The 17,357-nt window shown below is 37.6% G+C and overlaps 1 protein-coding gene across 1 annotated transcript in view; it reads right to left on the reverse strand.

Annotated features, from left to right (window-relative positions):
* The window catches only part of cpne2 (copine II), a 165,787-nt gene extending 149,214 nt beyond the window's left edge, over positions 1-16,573 (reverse strand). The window contains 4 exon segments of the mRNA XM_051931693.1: positions 4,695-4,769; positions 6,001-6,180; positions 7,917-8,113; positions 16,392-16,573. Of these exon segments, the coding sequence (XP_051787653.1) occupies positions 4,695-4,769; positions 6,001-6,180; positions 7,917-8,113; positions 16,392-16,446 (507 nt within the window). The 5' untranslated portion in view covers positions 16,447-16,573.
* Between the last annotated feature and the right edge of the window lie 784 nt (positions 16,574-17,357).

Genomic DNA, 17,357 nt, shown 5'->3' on the forward strand with positions numbered 1-17,357 from the left:
CATCCATGTCAATTCTGCTTGCAAATATGACAATTCTATTTATAATGTAAGATGCTAGGGGTCTCTGTTGCCCCTTTCAACCCAACAGACAGACATACTGAACACAGGTAAAATCACCAAGAAGGTTAATTCTTTTCTTCTTGTTTTCAATGCCTCCAAGTACCTCCGCCACCATACACAGGCAATTCAATAACAATAATATTAATAATAAACACAAAACTTTCTCCTCCAGTCCTCCCAGCAAGCTCTGTCCTACTACCTCCCAACTCCGACTCACTTGCTGGGTCTCCAACAGCACAGAAGTGCTTCTGTTCTTCCACTCACGTGACTTGTTAGCACTTGCAGGTCAGACGGAGAATTGGATTTTTCTTCAGCCCGGAAGTATTTCGGGACTCACGTCCTCGTGATCTGGAAGTACTTCCGGGCTATAAATATGGCATGAGTCCTTCTGTTCCTTTACAGCTCCCCTGGTGGCACCCCGGTACTCAACAGGGCTGTGCAACCGAACTTCAAGTCCCAGGATGCCCTGTGGGACTCCAGGGCACTGCCAGGTCCCAATGAAGCTGCCATCTAGCGTTTTAGGGGAGGCAGTATCCTGAAACAGCTGCCTTTCCCCATCCTTCTATCACAGGGGCATCCCGGTCGGGATGAGCTGTCGACCATCCGCCACAATAAGAAGGCCCTACATAGCCACTCAACTCATATAGGCTATGTTATCAAAGTACTACAAACAAGACATATCAAACATATACTGTAGTGGCCACAAAAGTAGGTAGGATAGCACCTTAAATGATCCAAGCCATTAATTACAAACTTTGAAATTTTATCAAAAACTTGTCATAAATGTTACTGACAGTATCACTGACAGCTTTACTATGATTTACAAAAAAACAAACATAGTAATGTTCTTCCTTAGCTAGAAGTCTTGGGTTCATCTCTGTCTGAGGATTTATTTCACTTAAAGCTATCTTTTGCAGGTTGCATACTTTATATGACATATTGGCATAGTACTAGACCTGTTCCCGACTGGTTAGACCTGGTGTCTTTTGTGAATAGACCTAATGTGATCAGTTATTAAACATACTGCAAAGTGCAGTTCCTTATAAACAATGTGTAAAGTTATATGTAAATTACAGACATACGATTTTTTTAATTAAATCAGGAGAACTCCATTGGACCTGTGTACAGGGGATACTTTAAACATTTCAGTTGACAGATGTGAGGTGATATGCCTTTAGCTTGATGTCTTGTCAAGCTGAGCAGGAGTGTGGTGCTGTTGGGAAAGTTTTAAAACAAAGCAGGATTCTGAAGTATTGCTTAGTTAGCTTTGAGTCGCAGAGAAAATAACATGGAGCTGACTGTGGAAAGAGATTTTTTTTTTGCTTATTTGTGATAATGACATCTGTATGCGGAAGTATGTATTTTCTGTACATACTTCACATATGTTTTGGTTAACTATTAACTGTAAAAAGTCAGCAAACTCTGGTAGCAGGGATTTGAAGGCGAGCAAGGTTGCTTGGGCAAGAAGAGTAAGCGGCTGCCTTTTACAAAAACTAACAATTTCAACACTTGCTCATCACTCCACATTCACTCTGCACAGTGGTTTGAAGGTTAGCCAGACACTCAACCAGATCAAAAGACGACCTCTAATGTCCATTACCCATATTTATATGTTGAAGGGGGATTATGGTGCCCAATCCCCACTGACGCACAGGGAGCACGTAGTGAGCTGCACATGCAGTGCTTCCTTGTTCTCCTCCTGGAACTCCCCCATTTACCAAGGTATTAGCCAGTACATGATCCATATGAAACTGCCTCTTTCCCATGTAGTTGCACTCTCTCCAGTAAGTACTACTTGCTTCTTAACCTTTTTGCCTGGGACTTTACTAAGCTTGTATGGGATCTTTTAAACTAGGCAATGAACAGCTTTATTGCCTCTTGTACCTTTTCAACAGCAGCTGAGCGTGACAGACAGTGGATCTCACCTGTCTGGATGTTTGTCCGATTTCTGCAATGTTGCATGAATCAGGCATACAGTATATTCCACAGACACACAAATTGCAGTGAAGCCACGTCTACCCTCAGGATCGACAAACCTCCTCCTTCCTCAGGATAAGTATGACCATTTTCTAAATAGGCATTTAAAAAACACAGGTAAGGCTATAAATAGCTGTACAACTATACTATGACCAGTGATTATTACTTTCTGTGGTGTGCTGCACCACAAAGACCTCTCTCTCTGTCTTCATTTGGATTGAGAACACATAATCTGTAACTAAATGAAGTGAGCCACTTAGGTGTTCACCAGTGTCTTGATTTTGCTAATGGGACTACATGAAGTTTTAACCCATCCAGGTTGTATGGTTCCTTGTATCACATTGTACAGTACTTGTTATTATTGATTTTGATGCAAATGAATATAATTTTTGAGTGAAAGCTTAAAGCCAGTGTCTCTGTCTGACTCCTACTAGCAGACCATCAGTTTAGATTGTTAATTCCTCGTTTAACTGTTGTCCTTTAATGTCATAAGGGGATGCCTTTGTGAAACCCTCTACTGTTGGTACAAAGGTTTAAAAGTAAAGAGAGACCCAGTCAGTGAGAAGCCTGTTGTAGAATTCCTGAGGGTGAAACACGAGGGATGCAACATGGACAGTAAAACAGGTAAGATTTTATAGGTAATATTTACGTAGCTCATTTTAGTATTTCTTCCTGTCACCCATCTAGAAAAGAAACTAGCAGGTTAGATCGTATGTTTTGTGTTAAGAGCATTGCATAGGCAGTTTGATAATATGATCAAACAGCCTGGTATATGGACTTATCTGAAGAAATTTGGGAATACTGGTTACCAACCAAGAGATGATAAACTAATGTTGGGATTAATAAAGTATCTATCTATCTATCTATCTATCTATCTATCTATCTATCTATCTATCTATCTATCTATCTATCTATCTATCTATCTATCTATCTATCTATCTATCTATCTATCTATCTATCTATCTATCTATCTATCTATCTAATAGCTCAGCACTTCTCTTTACACAAATGTGCAGAACATAACACCTCACATTAAACTACCAATAATGCTTTTTTGTAGGTAATCTGACATCACTTCAGATTTCAAGCAACCTTGTTTTAGGACATGATGTATTTAAAAGGCAATGTATGACTAGGCAGGCAGTGTGGTGTAGTGGTTAAGGCCTTGGACTTCAATCCCTGAAGCTGTGGGTTTAAGTTCTGCTACTGACACTGTGTGACCATGAGCAAGTCATTTCATTTGCCTTTGTTCCAACTGCAGAAAAATAAAAAAAATGAATGAGCTATCTTTAAAATTGGACAAAAATGTCAGCCAAGTAATAATGATGAATAATATAACAATTTTCATATAAAATAACAATTTTCAGGTATGGCATTTATTATTTTATTGAGGTGGCAAATTGAATGATGGCCAGACATGCAATAGTTCTCCAAGTAATTTCCTAGATCCTCAATGAATTTTCACACATCCACTCTCTTTAAAGGTGATATACTCTGAATTATCAGACACATATGCCAAATTACAACTTCATTTTTCCCCTCCACAACTTGACATTGAATTGAGGTGACCTGCTTATCACTTGGAACAAATTTCAACTGTATGACAACTAGTTGAGAGCTTAATGATATCTCCATATCAACCTGGGACCTTTCAGTTGTAGAAGAGAAACCATCCTTTATCACGAAGTTTGGTTCCAGTGTCAGTTCCTTGCACAAAGATAAGCGCAACTATGCATAGCTAGCATTTTTCAGCTTTCCCTGAAACTATATGTACTCTGCATAGCTCACATTGAAATTTCAGCGGTGGAAATCATTTCAGCAATCTAAATAATTCATATGTTGTGAAACTTACTAACCTTGTGTTGTATGATGAAGCCCGGGGATTATCCTACATTAAGTCAAAAGATATACTGTGTGGGCATGCTCTCTAAAATGTGATGGACTACCACAAGCTTCTTTCTCTAGTGTCCACAATAAGTGATCTCACCCAGAACAAACATCCCTCAGGTTTATAAGTGACTCACAACTTGTTGTTATGAAGAATTTTGGGAATTATGTATAACATTGTTTGGCTCAGCAAAAATATTGCTGTACGACCATGTGCAGTATGTCGGATCTCCTTTGTGAAACAGGCAGTCAAATCTTGTAAAGACAGACTGGTCCACTTTTAAAATTTGCAATTGATCTTTTAAAGCATGAACACAAGGACTTATGGTCTAGTAAACCAATAATGGTGCAACAGTATCAGATGGATGACTATGTACAATCTCCTTTTCAATGCTGAAAAACAGTCTTTCTTTTATTTTCTGAAAATAACTTTAATCTCATTTTGGAAAACAATCTTACTTGAAAGTTTGCTTATTTTAGGAAGCCAGATCATCCATCTATAACACTTGAACCCTAATGATCTATATGGATAGTGAATAAACACTGAGAACTATAAAATTTACCAGCACAGACAAAAAAGAAGAGTGTATAAATTTTTAACTGCCTTAATGAAGGAAGGTGATAAAAACTTGCCTAATTACTCATCAATACGAAACAAAGATAAACGTCTACCCTAATGTGCCAAAAAAATGGAAATAAATCAGTTTTGAAGAAAATAATGATGATCCTCATTTTGCTTTTGAGAAAATCAAATGTAAAACATAACGTACTGTGATAGTTCCTTTTCCTGCAGGTTTCCCATTTCCAAGAACTAGTGGTCTTGTCAGCTTCTTACTGGAAACAACCTGTGTGGACATTATAGAAATATGTTAAGACCAGAAGCAACTTGCTTGCGATAAAACTTGACATCATTTATATGCTGTTACACACAAGCGCATGGGAGGCAGTTGAAGGGCTCACAAAGGGATAATTCTGTGCCAGACCAGGGGGTGACAGGGTGCGATAATCCTTCCTCTTTATTATTGGCAGACCAACCATGGGAAATTTCGCCTGGACTCAAGGACATCACTTCTGTTTCCTACCCGGGTGACATCACTTCCCCTGCCCAGCTTTAAAATTGCCATGTTTGCCCATTGTTGTCGTTCTATTGTTGGACTGAAGTCTGTTGAGACAAGTCATTTGGAACTAATCTTTCATTTTGGCAGCCTGATTCAAGTATACAGGTGGCTGCCCCTAAACCTCTTTCTGTGTCTCTTCAATCATTTCACAGTGGCTTAATCGGCAGGATGGTTGCCTCCAAGAAGAAGCAGGAGCAGGACCAGAAGAATGAACTTTAGCCTTTCCGGGTCCAGGTGGGAGTGTACCTTACCCGAATGGCCGAGTGTGGGGTGTGGATTGTGGGTCAGGAGGAGCTCCTTCCCAGGGGTCAATATGTAATATAGTCCACAGGGAAAGTATGAAGGGGCTAACAGAATACAGCCATGCTGGAAGGGGGAAGTACATGAGGCCTACTACGGTTTCTCGGAGGATGAGACTCCCCAACCTAACCCCACAAAGGCAGAGACCTTTGCAAAGGTGGGGCAGCTCTGGGTCAGCAGGTGAGGAAGTTATTAAGGTGGAAGTTTGACTACGCCACTGTGAAATGATTGAACAGACACAGAAAGAGGTTTGGAGGCAGCCACCCGTATACTTCAATCAGACTGCCAAAATGAAAGATTGGTTCCACATGACATGTCTCAATAGACTTTAGTTCAACAACACAACTATAACAATAGGCAAACATAGTGGTTTTAGCCGGGCAGGGGACATGATGTCAGCCGGGCAGGAACTGGAAGTGTTGCCATCGAGCCCAGAACTGGAAGTGTCATCATGAGGCCTGGAAACGGAAGTGACGTGCTCGAGTCCAGGCAAAATTTCCCGTGGTTGGTCTGCCAATGAAAAAGAGGAACGATTATTGCACCCTGCCACCCCCTGGTCTGGCATGGAATTATCCCTTTGTGAGCCCTTCAGCTACCTCCTATGCACACATGTGTAACACTGCCTATAAAGCATATTGCTAATACAAATCTTACTTACCACCCCCAGAGTACATGTGAACTCTCCCAGAAAATCATGCTCATACAGCTGGGAGCTTGACTTGTCTTGGTCAAAGAGTGCAAACTTTAGTTTTTGGATTTCTTCGAAATGGTAATCAATTACAAATTTTCTACCAAAAACTGGGTTTAGGTTATTGATTGCAGTTTCTGTTCTTCCAATCTGTAAAGTAACAAAAGGAAAACTGTGAACTATGACTTGGGAAACATACAACACATTACATTATAAACTGTAAGACAGTAAGAGAATATTTCACATAATAATGACAGCTAATACAACACAGATAAAACTACTAGACAACATTAAGTTATACAGCTTAACATTGTTTAATTTGCTTCTGTTCCTAATGTAAACATAAAATACTGTACGTTAGAGAAAATTATAGTGATTAATGCATTCTGTCAGTCAGTCAGTCATTCTCCAACCCACTATATCCTAACACAGGGTCATGGGGGTCTGCTGGAGCCAATCCCAGCCAACACAGGGTGCAAGGCAGGAACAAATCCCTGGGCAGAGCGCCATCCCACTGCAGTAATGCATTCTGTATAGATTGAAAATGTCAAAAACTAAGACTGTGATGACAGAAATTAGTTCAGGATCACAATGGTAGTCAGTGACTAATCTTTAATGTAAATTGAGAAAATAATTGCACAGTTTAGCTCAAATGAAAAAAGTTTACTATTTAATCCATTCAGAAACCCAAGTAAACACAAAAGACAGAAATATGAAGAGAGCAGTCCTAGACATTAGGTAGGTGATTTTTAGAAAGGGAGACAACTCATACAAGTAAAAAATGGATAAGCTCCTCACCACATCCTTTAGACTTCCCCAGAATAGCTTTTATTTATATATTACTATAATACTTCAGGTTGTTATTAATTCTTTATTTAAATAAATCACTTCCTATATTCACCACAAAAATATCTTACTTGGCTTGTAACAAAAAAGGGTACATTGACATATTATACTTTGAAGTGCTACACTAATTTTCCTATGAAAACCAACATAGCAACCTTCATCCTAAATATACAATTAGTGGGTTAGCATCTGGACTGTAACATAATGAATTCTGTCAATCAATGATTTATTTCCAGCATTGACTTTTGCTTTTTCAAAGTCTTCAGAGGCTACCCCCTTTACCATTCAGTATGTGGAAGATAGCAGTTATTGAGGTCACACTTATTCACCCAAACAATCAACTAGATTAATTTATATAAAGTAATAAATAAGTAAATAGAGTCTCCAGGTAAGGGTAAACTGTAAATGAAATTTACTGCAGCATTTTATTGACTCATTATCGGTAGTACTATTTACAGTACTACTACAAGGAATAACTGAATAAATTAAATTAGTATGTAATTTAAATCAGATCAATTTCAACTTCAGTTCTTAAAAAGCCAATTATAACACCATCACACTATAGCCCATTACACCTGCAAAAAAATGGTAAAATAATAGGCAAAATGTTCATAATAAAGTCATACTATAATAAGATATTTTTAAAGGATAAATTCAAAACCTATCACACAAACACCCTTTAAATAGCTTTAAATAGCACCTTTCTAGAGTGAGTACTATCCTAAGGAGCTTTACAAATACAGAACAGTTTTATACTGAGCACAAGTACAGTTAAATAGTACAGTACTTATATACATTATACTCTATTTTGTTCAGCAGAGGGAATGTTAGATTACATGATTTGTTTAGTGGCAGTGTGTGTCAGAGATTGAAGAGCCCATTTTCTTAGCCAATGGGCAATACTGTCTCCCAGCACTAACATTTTATTAAGGAAAAGAAAAATGACTAATACATAAATATATCGTCTGACGGAGATGGTGAGATACAACATGATTAATCACACTGGAATCAGTGTCAACTTATACTCATTTCTTTCTTACCTCAACCCATTTGCCATTCAGTTCCAGGAACAAAACACAGAATGGATCAGATTTAGATGTGACATCTCTGTCAAGCAGATTCTCTCCACTTACAGACAGCTCTACCTTTGTCACACAGTACTGTGTTCCAATGGGTCCACCAGGCATAGGACTTAAAGTGTAGGCCATTGAGTCTCTGGATGCTGTTGATAGACAGCCTGTGGGGCACATCAAAATATTGGAAAAGGTATAAGATTCCTAATAAATTTAAAGACAAGAAATCAGAAAAGCATGTCTTGATTTTAATAACATTAAAAAATATGACTGTATTACCCTCCTACAGTAACAAAATAAAATAAGCTTCAATTGCTTTTTGTATATGGCATTTTAAACGCTTTCCAGGTTTTAAACACCATTTATTCTACAAATCCTTAAATAAAATCAGCCTCACAAACACATGTTCTAAATGCTAAAAAATCATGTGAAGGGCTGTCTGGATAACTTTCTGATAATGAAATGAGAGGTTTATATTTTGTAGAGAGGTTTACATATTAGTTTACCCATAGCCTTTTCTGAGCCTGACTTTCTATTAGTCTATCCTGGCAACAACTAACAGTAGTTGAAATACTACGTTAAGATAGTGAAACATTGTTATTACATTTTCTTTAGAAAAAGACCTGCAACTTCATTTAGTTGTTATGTAACTCAAACCCTGCATGGATCCCCTTTAACAAAAAATTCTGAAAGGTCTAATTACTGTGTTAAATTAAGTATCTCTTGCCAAAACCAGAAAGTTTTAACCCATTTTTCTTTTTCTTGTAAAAAGTACAATACTAGGAAAAGGATATGCATTATGTTTCTGTAAAAAGCTTAACCATTAAAAATGGCTTCTACAGGATCAAAGATGTACTGTAAGTGGACCAGGGCTCATCTAATCATGAAGCATTATTTTACAACTGATTATGTTATTAACCTTGCTGGCACTGTTACAAAAATGTTGATAGACCACAGATACAAAACCATTTTTCCACATACTGGCATACAAATTATAACAAATATTCCTTACTGAAAGAGATGTTGCTTTCTGTAAAATGTTCAGTTTCCTGAAATACATTCTGGCGAGGAAATCACAGTCTTAAACATAAAGCATATGATTCATCCAAACATGATATATCTTTAGCAGTGAGCCTCATGTTTCTGTCTGAGTGGTTCAGGGTATATTTAATTTTATACTAAGCATTTCCACATCCTGAGTTGTATATGTATACACTTATATATATATACAAACACACACACATTCACACAATGTATAAGTATATATACAGCATTATGCTTTTTTAATATTGTACTAATGCCTAAAGTCCAATGTCCCAAACATCCCATTAAATGGTAGACCAATTATACAACTGTGCCACCCGTCTGAGATGGGATAAAATATAAGTAATCTACATAGACCTCAGCATTAACAATTGCAGTGCACCAAGCAATGCATAGGTTTCTGTCATATGTCATTTGGTATGGGATTCATAAAAGCAGTGTTAATGTTTGTGATGTTCCATCTTTTTGTATGACACAGATATAGCAACTGGACAGACACACAGTCAGACACTACAGACACATATTATTTTATTAAGATGGATAATTCAGATGGATAAGAATATAAATTTTTCATGCTGCACTGTAATTCTTTAGTGTTCATTAGAGTTCGCACCACACGTGTAATTTAGAGTACAGAAGGATTACAGTGCTGGGAGTAAAATAGTTACTGAACCTGTTGGTCTTAAGTCTTGAGAATATAAATCTTATGAATGGCACATTTAAAATTTTTAGATGAGGGGATGATTTCTGTCTTGAAAGAACATGGCTAGCTGCTTTATGCCGGCAGCACATTACGTGATTTCTAGGATGTCTAGTGTATTCAACAAGTAGTATTTTTGTTCTTAATAAGTAAAACTGCCTTTTCTATTTTTGCCATATTTTTAAATTAGCCTTGTCTGATTTTGTTGATTGAGGTTTCATCTTTTTATCTTCTATTAGTTTATAAGCAAGAAATATATGCTTATAAAGTGTTACCAATGTACTCTAAACTTAGAACTGTTCTGAAAATTCCAAAAATTCTAAAAAGCAAATCTTTGAATTTACAGACATAGAAAACTAACAAAATTCAAAAAGTTGACATCAGCATTTTAGAAACCTACAGCTTAGGCTAAAAATAATGGTTCATGCCATATTTTAAACAACAATTTAATAAAGTCTAAATGCAACAAAATGTATTATATTTATATCAAATTCAGTGTTTGAATTAAAAATGTAACTTTTGAAAAATAAATTATATATACTATGCTGTATAATGTGACTGTTAGCCTGCTTATTCTATTATTAACAACTGAAGCAGACATTCTGATTGGTTTAACTAAGGTACATATTTTACATGTTATGTCCATAAAAGAAAGACACCAAGATTGTCCTGACAGAACTGGGTCTAAGGATTCAATTGTCCTTTTTAATAAAGGTCTCTGATTCTCATACGAACCAAAGGGTGATGCTTGTTTTTTCGACAGAAAAAAATTATTGATTTAAGAGAGCACATTTTTGACATTCCACATGCTCTGTAGTAGACATACTAGATAATACTAACCCTAACAGGAAAAATATTGATTCTTATTCTAGAGTGCCACAGTGTCCCAATGGGAAGCGCTGCCACCTTATAGATCTAATGTCAGTCAGGGTCACGGGGGTCTGTTGGAGCCAATCCCAGCCAGCAAGGCAGGAACAAATCCCGGGCAGGGCACACGCACACACACACCAAGCACACACTAGGGACAATTTAGGATTGCCAATGCACCTGACCTGCATGTCTTTGGACCGTGGGAGGAAACCGGAGCACCCAAAGGAAACCTACACAGACACGGGGGAGAACATGCAAATTCCACGCAGGGAGGACCCGGGAAGCGAACCCAGGTCTACTAGCAGCGCTACCACTGCGCTACCGTGCTGCCCAGATCTAATGTCAGTGAGTTCAAATTCCATCCCATTCATCATCTGCTTGGAGTCTGCACTTTCATTTTGAATCCACACAGGTTTTCTGCTGGGTACTTGGGGATTAATCCCACATCACAATAGATGCATAGACTAAGTTGACTGGTAGTTTAACACTGGCTCAGTGAGACAGTGTGTGACTGGTTCCTGTGACTTATTAGCACAGGGCTACTTCCTGCTTTGTGTTCAGTGTTTCCAGGACAATGGTCACTAGTTATTTAAACAATCAATTTTTATTTTACATGAAGCATTCATGATGAATACAAACATTAAAATGCTTTACAGCATAGTTATGCATGAAAATCAGATTAAGTTACTTTCTAAAGAGTATACTGTGAAGCAATTACAGGTTCTGAACCTTATGATTTACATTCTCGTTCCTCAGCAACTAGGTAAAACAGTCTTTGCTAATCTAACCAAAAACTCATGTCTACCAAAAAACATAAGAACAAAATGTGTTATTTTAGGAAACATTACAAAAGGGATACCATACCATACCATTTTTATTTGTTAAGCGCTTAAAAACACAGCATTACAACTGACCGAAGCGCTGTACAATTAAAACAAGCAAGACTAAAAGCAAAATATTAAAAAAACAAACATTAAGAGAGAATTAAAACAGAGACACTAAAAAACAGGTCAGGGGACCCAATAAAACAGAGAAATAGCAAAAAGCAAGTGGGAATAAGACAGGTTAAGAATTAAAAGTCAATGTGAAGAAGTGCGTTTTTAGGTGTGATTTGAATGTGGTGACTGAAGTGGCTTGCCTAATCACTACAGGTAAGGAGTTCCAGAGCTTGGGTGCACAGACAGAAAAAGCCCTTTCACCACGAGCTTTAAAATGTGCCTTGGGAACGGTTAGGAGCAGCTGATCTGCGGATCTAAGAACACGAGGGGGATTGTGACGATGGAGCAAGACACTCAAGTAGGCAGGGGCTAGACCATTTAGTGCCTTATAGGTTAAGAGGAGTATCTTAAAATCAATTCTGAAGCTAACCGGCAGCCAGTGTAGGGTTTTTAAAATCGGTGTAATGTGTTGGCTTCTGCTGCTTCCAGTTAAAAGTCTTGCAGCCGCATTTTGAACCAACTGGAGTCTCGAAAGAGTGGCTTTACTAATACCATATAGGCAGGAATTAGAATAGTCGAGCCGGGACGTAATGAATGCATGGATTACTGATTCCAGGAGGTGGTAAGGCAGAATTGGTTTGAGTTTGGCAATCGCCTGAGATGGAAAAAGCAGGATTTTACTGTGCTGTTGACTTGAGCATCCATTTTCAGGACCATATCCATTTGATTCCAAGATTGGAAACAGCCGAAGTTACTGGAATGGGAAGAAAGTCGAGGTCAAGGGGTAGGGTCTGTTTGCGGTCGGGACTAAAAACAATGACCTCGGTTTTTGAATCGTTCAGGTGAAGGAAGTTTACAGCCAGCCAGTCCTTAATGTCAGATAAGCAGTTGAGAAGAGGTTTAGTGGAGTCAGTTGACTTGAGGGAGAAATAAATTTGGCAGTCATCAGCATATAGGTGATACGAGATTGCATGTTTTCTAAAAATTGCACCTAAAGGCAGGATGTAAATTGAAAAAAAGTAGTGGCCCCAAAATGGAACCCTGGGGGACACCACATGGGAGTGGGACTGATTCAGATGAAAAATCATCTAGCATGACTCTAAGAGTCCTGTTGCAGAAATATGACCTGAACCAGTCGAGGGCTAAGCCAGATACACCAACCCAGGATTCGAGTCGGGAGATCATGATGTCGTGGTCGATTGTGTCGAAGGCAGCAGATAAATCGAGAAGAACCATAATCACGTAGAGTCCTGAGTCCAATGCCAAAAGGACATCATTTAGGACACGTAAATGCGCGGTTTCTGTGCTGTGTTGGGGCCTAAAGCCTGACTGAAAAAGGTCCATTACCTGATGGTCCTGTAGGTGGTGAATTAATTGCTCATAAACTACTTTTTCGAGTAATTTTGACAGGAAAGGTAGTTTGGAAATTGGACGAAGATTGGAGAAGACGGCAGGGTCAAGATCAGGTTTTTTCACGATTGGATGTACAAGTGCGTGTTTGAAAGCACAAGGAACTGTAGCCGAAGATAGACTACTAGTTATGATCTTTAAGACATCATATCGAATCACAGGAAAGACATCTTTCAGCAGTCTGGACGGCACCACATCGTCCGGAGAGCCTGAAGGCTTCATTGAGGCGACGATTTTTTCCAGATGGGGGAGCGAAATGGGTTCAAAGCTAGTGAGGGAGCCGTGTACAGGAACGGCTAAATCAACAGAGCCAGAAGAAGAAATGGAGATCTGGGATCTAATGTTCGTAACCTTATCCAGAAAAAACGTAAGGATCTGATTACAAAGAGCATTGGAGGGAGAAGAGAAAACAGTTGCAGCTGGAGAGCGGACAGCATTCAGTGTTTTGTATAAGACGGGATGGGAAAAAATGACAGTTTTTTCCAGTTTTCAATACAACCTTCTATCCATCCATTTTCTAAACACACTTACCTGACTAAAGACCACAAGGATCTCAGCTCTGTTTTGTCTGTAATGGGGACCAAGCATGAATCAATCAGCCTCACCTGCATATCTTTCAATGGTGGGTAGAAAACTAGAGCAACTAGAGAAATCCTATACAGATATGGACAGAACAGGCAAACTCCACATTAACAGTGACTGGGCTGGGATTTGAACAGACAGCAGTCCCAGCCACAGTACTCCCCTAAATCCAAACAATAATTCTTAATCAGTTAATTCCTATCACTTTCCCAATTAAATAACAGTATTGCTGCAGGCATGTTACCTGGCTTTGTGAGATTTTCTCTTTTAAGGTATATTTGAGTCATATTTTTACAGACTTTTTTAAATCTTAGGGCTATATTCCTGCTGCTGGTCATTAACAACTAATCTTCTCCTAAAAACAATTCTAAATAAAAAGCAGAAGGTGCATGAATACACACATATGCTCCCAAATGCACAAAAAATTTCAAACCAACAACTTTCAAGCCAAAGGAAAAATATAGCTTGTCTTTAAATGATTTCCTCTAATGATAGAAGAAGGTACCTATAAAGAAGGAATGATAGACAACAGAGGGACAGTAAAAGCCAACAATTCAACACCTGGAAACTACAGTCAGCATTGTCAATTGTTATTTATATTTAAGTTATAAACATATAGCTATATATATATACTTACACCTTAAACAGATACCTTTATCAGTCACTTACTGTACTGCAGGGCCAATTCCTGAACATGATCCTTTTTAAAAGAAGCAATGTAATATTTTATAAACTTTCAACCAATCTGAATAACAGCTAAAGCCAAATATAAATTAAATTCAGTGCATTGATTACCACTAATCTCTCACTGTGCCAGAATATAGAGCTTAAATCCAGGCTTAAGTACTAAAAGTCAGCATGTTCTTTCCCATGTCCAAATGAGTTTTCTCCTGATGCTCTGATTTACTTCCACATTACAAAAATGCGCATAATGGTTAACTAGTGTCTCTAAATTGGCGATAGGTGTGTGTTAGACCGGTGCAGTGGTTTGTGCTGCTGCCTCAAAGATCCAGCATTCTAGGTTACAATCCCAGTCACTGAAAATGTAGGGCCTTCACATTCTTTCAAAAACATATGTGAAAGTCTAACTGGTGATTCTAAATTTGCCCCTGTGGGTGTTTTGTGAGGAGACAGTTAAATGGTCTGGTTGTCATTCAAGAGTTGGTCCATGCCTTGCTCACAGTGTTGTAAGGATAGTCTCTGACTCTGAATAATAGATGAAAGAGGGCAGTGAAACTGGAGGGACAAGGAAAGTTGTACTGCATAGCTAGTGGATGAAGCACCAATTCACTGTAGCGAACAGGCATGCACATCCCCACATTCATTTATCCAAATTTGTTCATGAAGTTTAGTAAGGCTAACTGACCTAGAGACATCAAATCATATCCAAGTTCTTCTTACTGCTATATGCAGACAGTGACTGAATGCTAATGTGTAAAAATAATGAAGTAAATTAATAAACAAATATGCTTTTGCAGTGTTAAAAAATGTAATAGTATGAGTAAGCTCTGGCAGCCTACAAGTCCATACTGGACTAAGCTGGTGTGGAAAAAGGATAAATGAACAATGGCTGTTATAAAAATAAGCAGACCAAGGGTAATGCTGTTGTAAGGCCTATAGGAAGTAATAACCACATTCAGTGTGATCAAGCCACCTTTCCCTCATTTTTTAACTCAAAAATCACATTTGTTTTTCTTTAAAATAGTATACTCTAAAGCTGGATGGAAAATAAGAATTAATGTGTACCTATTTATCTAACTGTGTAAAATAATCCTTTTAATAATACTTTCAACATGTTACAAAAATTGCACAATACTGTAATTGAGCAGTGCAGCATATGCTTTTCTGCCAAGTAATAGTTTTACTCAGATGACTGCTTTTAAGAATCAGTGACACAAAAAGTAAATTCTAAAACTCGAATTTGATGATTAATTTTTTATTTCATTCCACCAATAAGTATTTTGAAAATACAGAAATACATTACATACCACTTTTACCTAAGAACATTTAGAGCTAGGGAAGCATGATGACACAGTGGTTAGTGCTGCTGCCTTACAGATCCAGCATCTTAGGTTCAAATCCCTTATCTACTTCTCTGTGTAGTTTTTATCTGGGTTATCTATGTATACTCAAACATCTCAAAAATAAATATTAGGTTAAATGGTGATTGTAAATTGGACAATGTAGGAGTGTGTGAGTGGGCTTTACATTCAGCTGACACCCTGTCCAGGGTTAGTTTCTGTTTTGTGTCTGATGCTGTTGGAACAGGCCCTATAAACTCTTAACTGGATTTAGACATTTGGAAAATATTACTTTTTGTAATATATTGCACTAATCTAAATATTAAATGTACTGTAAATTTCTGAATACAGCAGTACTGTTGGCAATCTTAATGTTTAGCTTTCTTGATCTGATACATGAGCTTTTAATCATTTATTCACTTTCATATTATACATTATGACACTTCTTTGGTAGAAAGGATTCAAATGATTACATAATAGATACAATTATGTACACTTTGTCAAAAAATATAAGTTTTCAACTTTAACCAAACATCTGTTCAGCAGTCATACTCATTTCGATAGCAATTTACATGATCTGTGCCACAGCACAAACCACTTAATCACAAATGGATTAATATGCATCAGAAGTGTTTAGATAAAAAATAACTTTTGCTTTCCAGATGTCTCTGTCTTACAGGAAATCATGCTTTCAAAACATGTCATAAATGGTATATAATATCAATTAATATTACAAGCTCGGTAAGCAAATATTTTCATACTTGGAGGTCCTAGTTTAAACAGCAAATGCACTAAGGAGCCGTGCCAATTCTAAAACACTATATCATGCTGATCTTGCATGTAACTGACATAAAGATGGATAAACTGGCATACTCACCTTGGATTCCGAAACATTTTTCAGCTCCATACAAAATGTGAATATTTAATCCCATGTTCGCACGTTTAAGAAACTGCCTAACACAAATTCTACTGTTCAATGGCAAAAGTTTTCTGGTATAAATATGACAGTCTTGAATTTAAGTAGTCCTTGCCTGCTTAATAGCTATGTCCTGTATGACTGCTTTGAAGGACAGACTGTGACGAAATGGAAAACTCAATCTAGACACAACAATGGTGTAATCTGCAAAACCATAAGATGCTTGATGGAAAATCTTCGTTGCTCAATTTCATTCTGTAAACACTACTTACCTAGTCACTAAATCTCATTGGATTCTTTTTAATTATAGCTTGACTATGCAGAGGTGTATTTTCAAGCTTTTAGATGGGTGGAAATAATATAATGAAAAACAGTTTCATGTAAGTGATGAGCCCTCTCCTAAAATGTAGGTTTTTCTTTTGGTTACAATTTTTGTAACACAATTTAATGATAAATATCTGTACAAAGTGTATGTAAAATACCAATGCTAAAACATACTGTATATACCAGCAAAGTTTACACACCAGCTCAAAGCACAAAGAAATACACCATTTAATGTTTGAGTGTCAGCCCTAGGTTACTATAAGGACACATTAAAGATAGAAAATAAGGAAAGGTTTTGCAGCCACTGAGACAAGAAAGAAAAGCAGGAGTCATCTGGACACAAAGTGTAGATAATTTTTGTAGTTTCTAACTTTTAATGTCTGTGTATTATATATTCTGTGAGCCTACCCTAGAACAAACAACACCAAAAAGCAGTCAAAACTCTGTCAAAAATAATAATACAGTAAAACCTTGATTATCCGTCATTCAATTAACCATCAGTCTCCATTAACCGTCAGGGCAAAAAAAAACAAAAACATTGCACACGCCAGTGTCTACCTACCGTATTACTACTGCTGCATGATATGCTGCGAGCCCTGCACA

Source organism: Erpetoichthys calabaricus, chromosome 9 (genome assembly GCF_900747795.2).
Source record: "Erpetoichthys calabaricus chromosome 9, fErpCal1.3, whole genome shotgun sequence".
Lineage (NCBI taxonomy): Eukaryota > Metazoa > Chordata > Cladistia > Polypteriformes > Polypteridae > Erpetoichthys > Erpetoichthys calabaricus.